General features: G+C 38.4%; 1 protein-coding gene across 1 annotated transcript in view; it reads right to left on the reverse strand.

Annotated features, from left to right (window-relative positions):
- The window catches only part of GABRA1 (gamma-aminobutyric acid type A receptor alpha1 subunit), a 48,005-nt gene that overhangs the window by 34,344 nt on the left and 3,212 nt on the right, over positions 1-10,449 (reverse strand). Inside the window, exon 2 of the mRNA XM_026660848.1 lies at positions 1,943-2,010. Within this exon, the coding sequence (XP_026516633.1) occupies positions 1,943-2,010 (68 nt within the window). The remainder of the gene's footprint in view (positions 1-1,942; positions 2,011-10,449) is intronic.

Here is a 10,449-nt window from a genome sequence, read left to right on the forward strand (position 1 = left end):
TCTCCTTTATTGTTTACTTCCTGTGAACATCTGAACCAAGTTGCAAAAAGCAGCTAAGATTTTCAAAAGTGGCTAGTGATTTGGGCTGCTGAACCTGAGACATTTTAAAGGATCCCAATTTTCAGAATGTACTGGGCAGCCACCTTCTGAAAGTCAGGCCCCTTTAAGGTGTCTCATATTGAACACTCAAAAATGGAGGCACCCTAAATCACTTTTGAAAATCTAAACTGCTACATTTTTAGTTTAAAAGCCTGACTATTTACTGAAGATTAATTTCAAATTGCATATTTGTATTTAAAAAATATACTCGGGTTGCATTGTGTTGGTTGGTTCTATCAATTAGCCAATCAGGGAAGAGAAGCAACTTGAAGTGATTTATCTAATTTATCAACAGAGTGCAAACTGTGAATAATAGTAGGATATAAACAAACCGCAGTCCAAGAAATTGCCATTGAAGTAATTTACTTGTAATTTCAAATAGCAAATAAATGTAAGAATTTCACAATCCATTTGTAGTTTATATGCAAGCAGAAGAAAGGCAAAACTCACCAAATGCATTACCTGCTTTGAATTATTATTTCAGCTTTAGAGCGATCCACTCAGTACAATCAGCCTTTGTGCAGGTATGCCCCACTCTCCACTGCTTCCCATCTTAGTGCATGTGCACTGAGAACATGGGTCACTTGATCCACCCATTCTTCTGAATTACCTTTCACTGGAAAGGACTGAGCATCTAAAGGGGCAGCCAACTAGTTTGTGCAGCCCAACACACCGACACACCTGCCTGCTTTAATATCATCCTAAAAGTAATATCAGTTGCAGTTTTCAAATCAGTTGTAATGTGTAAATGGTATCATCCACTTCAAGCAACATTCAAATGGTGGCACTGGGCAAAGTACCAAAAAATGGAACATGAAAAATAACTAATTTTTGGAGAAAAACTTTATCTATAATCCCATCATGGAATGCTACGTTTTTCAGCTAGAACCTCAATTAGCTGTTGTGTAAGTGCAGCTATAACTTTGGAGACTGGTCCAATTTATACACCCAGCAATTTACACACCCAAAGGAATCAGTTACTTTCATGTGCTAGTTCCTCCTTTTACATTTTTCTCTTCCAGTTCTGTTGGTGTTTCGATTAGCTAGATGATTAATTTAAATAGGGAAAAAATAAAAGCCTACTTTATTAGGATATTTCCAGTTCTCATTTTTATACAGATGGTGAGGATCTAGCAAGGTTTAGTAGCCATACATCAGACCAGGATTCTCAATAGTGTCCCTTCACATGTGAGAGGGAAAATGGTTCCATTTATATGCAAAAAAGTAAAGGAACTTGCCCGTTTTTACATCTTTTTTTTAAGTTTAAGGCCAGTACCTACAGCAGCTTTGCTAGAGGTTTCTGAACATGTGACTCCCTTGTGATTATGCAGCAATTAGGCTTTGATATGCACACCATAAAGGAGTGATTCAGATTCTCATCATTAATCTTCTTTGACCAGCCAATATCTAGGAAATTCACTTCCAATTGATCAGCAGTGTTTAATTTAAAAACATGAGTTCTACAGCCTGGGCCTCAGACTGTAGGCTTACGTGTTTATCATGCTTTAAAATAATGATCTTTTTTGAAAATTGGATCAGCGGTGTGCCAATTTGGACAGAGTGATCATTCTCTCGAGGGTACTGATCCATTCAAAATGATTAAGTATGAGAGGAATTCTATACTATGGTGTGCGTATAATGCCTGTTATAACCCGTTATTAAAGTCACAGAGGCTGCTAATTTAAGGGCACTTAAATGCAGTCATAGCTAACAATGATGGTTAAGTGTAAAAGCTGACATTATTTTGGAACCAAAATATATATAAAAATGAAAGAGTGAGGTATCATGTTATTATAGAAACCCCCTAAAAATTATTACTGTAACAATATAGAATGGTACTTACCATATCGTGGTCGGAGACAGGCCCAAAGCTGGTGACGAAGATGTCAGTCTTCACTTCAGTTACACGCTCTGATGAAGCAGAAAATTAGGACAGTGAGTGTCTATCAACAGCCTTCATTAGATCTAACCACCACAAATTCTCACCCGAATAGAAAATTTATTGGCTTTGATTAGCAATTCTAAAATTGGTCTACAATGTGGGCTTGATAATTTATTGCTTATAGATGTAATTTCACAGTTAATATTTCCAGCATTTTTTTTTCAATGCGCTGTCACAATACAGCTTTTTGAGACATGAGTTTTTATGCCAGGTGTTGAAATCTCTTTGCAGACGGGTCATAGTTCTGCTGTTAATTAACTCTTTAAATGAACCTTTGACTAATACACCTGCTTGTTTCAACAGTATAAAGAGTTCTCAATAGCTAATGTTGGATTCAAAACTCATCTTATGTGTCCATAGTAAGTTCTACATTAATTAACCCTCTGTTTGTCTTTTATGTATATGCATGTATGTTACATATTTATATAATACACAGAGACAGAGACAGAGAGAGAAAGACAGAGCAAATACAGTATTATATGAAATAAAGGTATTTTTATCTGCAGAGGTTTGAGGTGGCTGCATTACTCAGGAGTGTAATAGACAAGTGTGAGCCATGCAAGCCATTCCAAACAAATGCCAATTAAACCGTTATACCACATCTTCATGTGTTCTGTATATGCCTCATATTTTAAACAGCTATTTTATAAATGTTTTAGATGTTTGTTTAAGTTGTTATTGACAGTGCTGTTTGAATCCATTCATCATCCCTACTGCCAGGTTCCCTTTGGATCATGAGAACAGCTATATAGGCCTTTAAGGGAGACAAAAGATTAATAATAACTTATAAACCTCTAAAATAAAAACTGTTACGTAAAACTCTGTGTGTGTGTGTGTGTGTGTGTCTGTCTGTCTGTAGTGGAGTCTCCATCTCTGGCAATGTTTAAATTAAGATTGTGGATGTTTTTCTAAAAAATATGCTCTAGGAATTATTTTGGGGAAGTTCTATGGACTGTGCGGTATAGGAGGTCAGATTAGATTATCACAATGGTCTCTTCCTGCCTTGGAAACTATGAATCTATATTCAGTTCTAAATATTGCCTATCCTAGACCTCAGGCCAATGAGTTTTGGGGGGGAATTTCCAAATGTGGAAGAAGGAAGAATACATTTCTCAGATTTCAGATAAAATGACAGTTGTAAAATATCAGTTGTTGAGAGGTCTGGAATATTAGAAGTAGTCCCAGAGAAAATAGATTAATTAGACATAGTGCAAGACAGGTGATCAAAGGTCCATGATAAAGGATATTGTCACAGGGCTTTGTGTCAGGTTGCCCAGAGATTGTCTCTGCTGCAGGCCCTGATTCCTAACAAGTGCAACCTGCCTGTAGTAGGCTGCCTGGTTGGCTACACAGTCTGCTTGATTGAAGGAGTCAGCAGGCCGGCCCTTGAGCCCAGCAACAGCAACAGTTGAGCAGCTGCTCAAAGCATTTGCCCATGATTGCAATAGTTCCTGCCCCAGCTTAGGACCCAGGTAACCTGATCCTAACCCTTGGCACCAATTCCTGACCATTGACTCTTGCTCTAACCACTGGATGTGACCACCCACATCCTGTTCATTGATACATTGAAACATATTATATGGATATCATATACATTTTACATTATATACATATTCCTTCAAAGTTGTAAAACAATATAATAGAAAAATTATTGATTTAAGAGACCCCTCTTCAAGTTCAAACTGATTTCATTTTATTGGACGTTGGTGGACTAACTCTTTAATAAACATAATTTATTGCACCTGGGAGAGGACAGTAGCAAAAATAAACTCATGTTCAACAATAAAAACAGTAGCATTAACAAAGCACAAAATCTGTATACATGAAACCAAAAGTTATGATGAGAAAGCAATAGTTGTGCATGTTAATTTTATTTATATTAATTGAAAATATCTAAAACTTCTAAATATTTAAAATCTTATTTTAAAATATCCACACATTTTTAGTGGTTAATTATCAAAAGGTAATATTAGTTGTGATGTAATCCATTATCACAGCTAATGTATCAAACAATGCTATTGCATCTTTTTAGGAAGTCAGCAGAGAATTTAAATAGCAGAAAAGGCAATCTCAAACATTTCTTTAAAGAAATTAAAGACTGAAATTTCCTTGAGCTATTCTTAGTCACACAAAGCTTAATATTACAGCTGTAGTTGAATTTCCTCTTTTGAATTCTAAGACTTTTATAATCAGGACTGAGTAACATGTAAATATTACAGTGACCCCATTGACAAAAGCATTTGGATGGTGAAATGTCCTCATTAACCATCCAGTGTAATGGATTTGTGCCCTTATCAACATGGTCTGCAAGCATTTAATTGTCTTAAATAAATTTAAGGACTCCCTGGACATCTAATTGGCTCTTGGCTTAATCTTAAAGAAGTTCACAGAGGGAATTTAACCTCAACCACTGGAAGAAGCATATGGTTATTACAAGAGGTATTCAACTTAGATTGAGAATGTTCCCACTTCCAGACTCTACCTCTTACAAAAAACTCATGAGCTGAAGGTAAAACAGCTGGCAGCAAAAGAAGATTCAGATTCCACATGGTGCATTAAAACATCACTGAAAAGGTTCCCAGCATTATAATACCTTTAGTTGCTAGCCACAAACTGTTCTAGCAGCCATAGACCAAATGTCTGTAAAGATATTATGACATGCCCCATTCTCCTGACCATAACCCCTACTTCCAGGAATTGGGATGCGGTAGTGAAGGAACTGTTATGCTAGCTCTAATCCATATGATGATGCTATTACAAAAATGGAATCTTCAAGGATTTGACTCACTGGATTAAAATTACATTTGCACCAAGGGAACAGTCCAAAGGAAATTTAACACACCAGGTTATTAGGGCTCAGATGATTATTGCTCAGCAAACTATTAAAACCGACTGTAATTCATTATTTGCTGTACACTTCAGTGCTGGTCTTAGATATCAGAACACTCAAAAGGGCCCCTGTCTGATGGCAGAACACATGTAAATAGAGATTGGATCAGAACCTCACCAGGTGTAAACCAGTGTACACTAGTTGAGGATGTGGCCCACAAGATATAAACAAACATCATCCAGTATAACATAACTGCAGCTGGAGCAGTTGTTTTACTAATGATATTGAGATGAAACCAATGTAAACCCTAAAAATAATAAGTAAGTTTATGGTACAAACACAAAATGATATGGAAGTAAAATACTTTGTTTTAGCTTATCAGAAATTTCATGACTTTCTGGGCTTATGATAGGATCATAAATTGAGAAATAAATGAAAAATTAATGTTGTGCAAACAACAGGAAATAAGCCAACTGTGTTACACACACACACACACACACACACACACACACACACACACACACACGGAAAATGTCCCACTTCCTTGGAGAATTATGTAACTTTGATATTTTTAACAGCAATATAACTTTGCAATTCACTAGGGAATGAATGATTGCAAGATTATTCTCAAGAAGTGGAAGATTAATTAACATACATTCTGTAGCATCCAAACAAATCCTTGGCACATTGCCTGCCCTGAGAAATGAAGGTTGTGACTTAGACTAAAATATAAATCATTGATAGATCATCAAACCCATTGAGGCATTTTTAGGACGTGGGGATGGACAAGGATCAGAATAATTCTCAGCATGTTTTTTATTGACAGATACAGACAATGGCAGTTTATCTGAGTAAGAAATGAATAGGATCAGAGGACTGGATTCTTCCACCCTTATTCACGTTTAGTGGCACCAATTAATTATAATTGGACTTCTCAATTTGAGTAAGAGTGTCAGAATAGTAAATACCTAGTAGCAAATATCTCCAATGGCCAGAGATTGGACAGAAGATGGGGAGGTTCTGAGCTACTATAGTGAATTCATTCCCAGGTGTCTGGCTGGTGGGTCTAGCCAACATGCTCAGGGTCTAACTAATCTCCATATTTGGGGTCATGAAGGAATTTTCCCTCAGGTCAGATTGACAGAGGCCCTGGGGGGTTTTTGCCTTCCTCTCCAGCATGGGTCACTTACTGGTTTAAACTAGAGTAAATGGTGGATTCTGTGTAACTTGAAATCTTTAAATAATTATTTGAGGACTTCAGTAACTCAGCCAGAGGTTATAGATCTGTTATAGGAAAGGATGTGTGAGGTTCTGTTGCCAGGAGGTCAGACTAGATCAGTGGTGGGCAACATCTGACCCGCGGGCTGCACATGGCCCGTCAGGGTAATCCGCTGATGGGCCACCAGACAGTTTGTTTACATTTTCACGGCCTCCCACAGCTCCCAGTGGCCGCAGTTCACCGTTCACAGCCAATGGGAGCTGCAGGAAGCGGAGCAGGCAACAGGGATGTGCTGGCCACCGCCTCCTACAGCTCCCATTGGCTGGGAATGGCGAACCGCAGCTACTGGGAGCTGCAGGTGGTTGTGCAAGTGTAAAAAAACTGTCTGGCGCCCATCAGCAGATTACCCTGATGGGCCGTGTGCGGCCCATGTGCAGCAGATTGCCCACCACTGGACTAGATGATCGCACTGGTCGCTTCTGGCCTTTACATCTATAGATTGAGACCACAGTAAGGACCTCAGTGTTTCACACACAGATATGGCCTAAACCAAAACTGTGGATGATAGTTTCTGATTCCAAAGGCAATTACTATAGGTTGCCCTGATCTCTAACATGAATATTTACTGATAACATTATCAAACTGTATTGGAAAGTTTATTGTCATTGCTTATACTCTAGACATCATGTACATTGTGAAAATAATTTGTCCTGGGAGCTCTCAGAGTCACAGAGTGCTGGGAGCTCTCAGAGTCACAGAGTGCTTTGCAGTATCCATGTCCGCATATATGATTTTACAGTAATTATACCTAGCTAGTGTTCAGGAAGCTCAAGCATATCATATAGACCCAATAACTCTTATTAGAGCCTCAAAACAGTAATCAACAAAATAACTTTTACCCGTTGAATGAAACAAACACAAAATAATTTTGCTACATGATGAAGTGTAGACTAAAGTAATGATAGAATAGAACTCGAGTAACAGTAACCCACATGGGATCTCTAATATATGTTTGAGCAATAACTACAAAGATCAGAATCCATAAGGGATATCAGGCTAGATCTTCCAGTCAAACCCACTCTTCTTCTTCCCATACTTCTTCCATGGAAGACCTTACGAAGGGGACATGTTACTTTTACAATTGTGCTAGGCTGAAAGGTCACAGATCCCAGTGAATCCCTCAAGTGGCAGGGGAGGAATGCTCTCATGCGTGGAAGGAGCAGCCTAAAACCCTATAGGTGAATGTGGTGTCACCCTATAGATATCAGGGCATCTGTGAAGAGTGCCTGGCCCTCTGCATACCAACCTAGTCTCCCCTTTCCACTATTGGCACATGTTTAGTGATGGTGCTCAGCTAGTTCCCTTAGTAAATGATTCTATTATCTTATTGATTTCCCTCTTAAATTTTTTCCTAATTTCTAAGTTGATTTTCCGTTTTCCAGTCTGTTACTCCTCCATGCAATTCCTTACCCCATTACTTCCAATAAATTATTACCCCTCATATACTTATAGACATTCACTAGGCTGATCTTGAACATAGTCTCCCCCTGACCTTCCTTTTGTGTTTGCAGTTTTTTTCCAGGCACAAATAACTGCAAATGTAGTTTTATGTCCACATTTATGGATGGACACAACTGCTGCTATTTACTGTAGATGTCAGAGAGGCAGACATCTAAATGACTATGTGGCTTGAAAGCTTGTCTCTCTCACCAACAGAAATAGGTCCAATAAAAGATATTAACTCACCCACCTTCTCTCTCTTCATTTTGTACCACAATTATTTACACCCTGGAAATTGCAGGTGCAAAATATAGAGCTGCTTTTTAGAAATCATATCGACGCTGCCATTTTTTTTCTATTATGTGCATTTTCAGTTACCGTGATTTAACTTCATGGGTCATCTGCTCCAATATTTTTAATTCTTTCTAACTTATCAACTTTTTTTAAATGTCAAAGTGCTCAAAGCTATACACTCTACTTTATGTGTGGCCTTACCAAGGTTGTCATTATAATCTCCATATCCTACATTAAATCAACATATATGCTGTTTAGGTTTTTCATTAAAGGGAGATCCTGGAAGAAGATCTAATAAAGGAAAGTTCCCAACACAAGGTGGGACTTAGGAATGAAACCACACATACTGAAAAAAACTCTAACTGGTACAAAATCCAGCAGCTCTACTGCTCATGTCCTGCTAGTGCTCCAGTCTTTATCCTAGCTCCCCAATGAAAATGTGGTGCAGTGGAAGATATTACTGTATTACTTTTTGCTTAAAACATACAACTTATTGCCCACAATTAGAGTATATTTTGGACTTATTGGACTAAAGATGTTTTCATACGATGCACAGTCAACCTGTGGAACTCCTTGCCAGAGGATGTTGTGAAGGCCAAGACTTTAACGGGTTTCAAAAAAGAACTAGATAAATTCATGGAGGATAGGTCCATCAATGGCTATTAGCCAAGATGGGCAGGGATGGTGCCCCTAGCTTCTGTTTGCCAGAAGCTGGGAATGGGTGACAGGGGATGGACCACTTGATGATTACCTGTTCTGTTCATTCCCTCTGGGGCACTGGCATTGGCCACTGTCGGAAGACAGGATACTGGGCTAGATGGACCTTTGGTCTGACCCAGTATGGCCGTTCTTATGTTCTTATGTTTTTTCTTTGTCATAGTCTTCAGGATTCTTCAGTCATTCTCAGATACATTTAAGTAGAGAAGTTAAGATATTCACGCAACTAAAAAATATTACATCATTAAAATAAATAAATACTATAGCCCAAATCCTTGGCTATAGATAAGAAACACACCACACCACTCAGAAGACGGGAGGGAAGTGTGAACAAAGAAGACTTTATGCTAGTTTTGGGCTACCCAAATCCTAGGCCAGCTCCGGCCAGCTCTGTGCCAGGCTGATCTCTCAGTGTAAGCTGGAGCAAACTCAGGGCTGTTCAAACTCAACCCAGCTGTCAATGACTCAGAGGAGCTAATATAGTAGCTGGGGACCAGCAGTTGGTAGGCAGCTGGTGTAGGAGATACTATACTGATTCTACACCAATGGAAGACTCCAGTTACACTGGAATGATCATCCCTAGCTGTTCATACCATTAGGCCCAGTAGTCACTGGCATTGTTTCCAAACAGGCCTGGAGGATATAGACCTATGCACACAAACAAACTAGGGTTCACCCACTAGCAATATCTGGTTGTTTCACCCTATGACAAATTGCATTTTAAATAAATTATTATAAGATTATCTTATCCAGGGCCGTAGCAACAAAGAACGTGGCCCCCTCCGAACGTGGCCCCCTCCGAACATATGTCCGGGCTGGGCCCCTTACAATGCAGAAACTGGAATGCGGTATTTATTTTGCCACTTTTAGGGGCCCCCTTCCTTGCGGGGCCCCCTCCGGTCGGAGGGTACGGAGGGCACTCGCTACGCCTCTGATCTTATCCCATTAACAATTTCAACAAAGAAAAAGAGTGTATTTCCTTTTTCTTTCCCTTTATCAATTTCTGTTCATACTTCTAGAAAATTTTAAAGTAACTCACGGTAGGTGCAAAAATCAAATAAGAATTTGCATAAATATTTGTATTGAGCGGGGGGGTCATATGATATCAGATTTTATAATATATTCCCTTTCTCATTGCCTTTTATGGTATATGCACTTACTATAGCAGTTGACTGAAATCTAAACTGGTATTAGTCAAGGATAAAGGAATATTTATTTCCAGACTAATCCAAGGATTTACATGAAAGCAGGCAAAATATTAGTACATCAAGTGGACAAAGTGATTACTTGTTTTGTTGCCTATTACCTTCAAAATTACATTTGAAATCCTAATATAGAACAATCCATTGCTTTCTGTGGTTCTTGAAGTTTAAAGATAATCATCCCTGAAGTCAATGAAGTTAGGCCAGGCATGAATTTGACCCAGTGTTCAAGGACTGTGGTAAAACGGAAGAATTAACAGACACAAACTGAATGCACATACAGCTGATTCTTTTTGCATGGTTAGGGGATAATCTATTCATTCTTTTTATAGAAAAATGTTCTTTACAATAAATATATCTGTTTGGAATTCTATTGAAAACTAATAGATGAGGGAAAACAAGTTAAATGATATATTCAATTTTATTTTTCCCCCAGAGAGTGGAAAGGAAAACAAATTGTGCCATCTCAAAGGTCATCAGAACAGGACCAAGTATCAATTTGAATGCAGATTTCCTATTCTGTTTGTGAATTCTAAGTACAGTGTATTTCCTGCTAAAGAAACATGTAGAATCTTAACAACACTAAAAGAACAGGAGTACTTGTGGCACCTTAGAGACTAACAAATTTATTAGAGCATAAGCTTTC

The sequence above is a fragment of the Terrapene carolina genome, unplaced genomic scaffold, assembly GCF_002925995.2.
Source record: "Terrapene carolina triunguis isolate 2854851 unplaced genomic scaffold, T_m_triunguis-2.0 Scaffold838, whole genome shotgun sequence".
Classification (NCBI taxonomy): domain Eukaryota; kingdom Metazoa; phylum Chordata; order Testudines; family Emydidae; genus Terrapene; species Terrapene triunguis.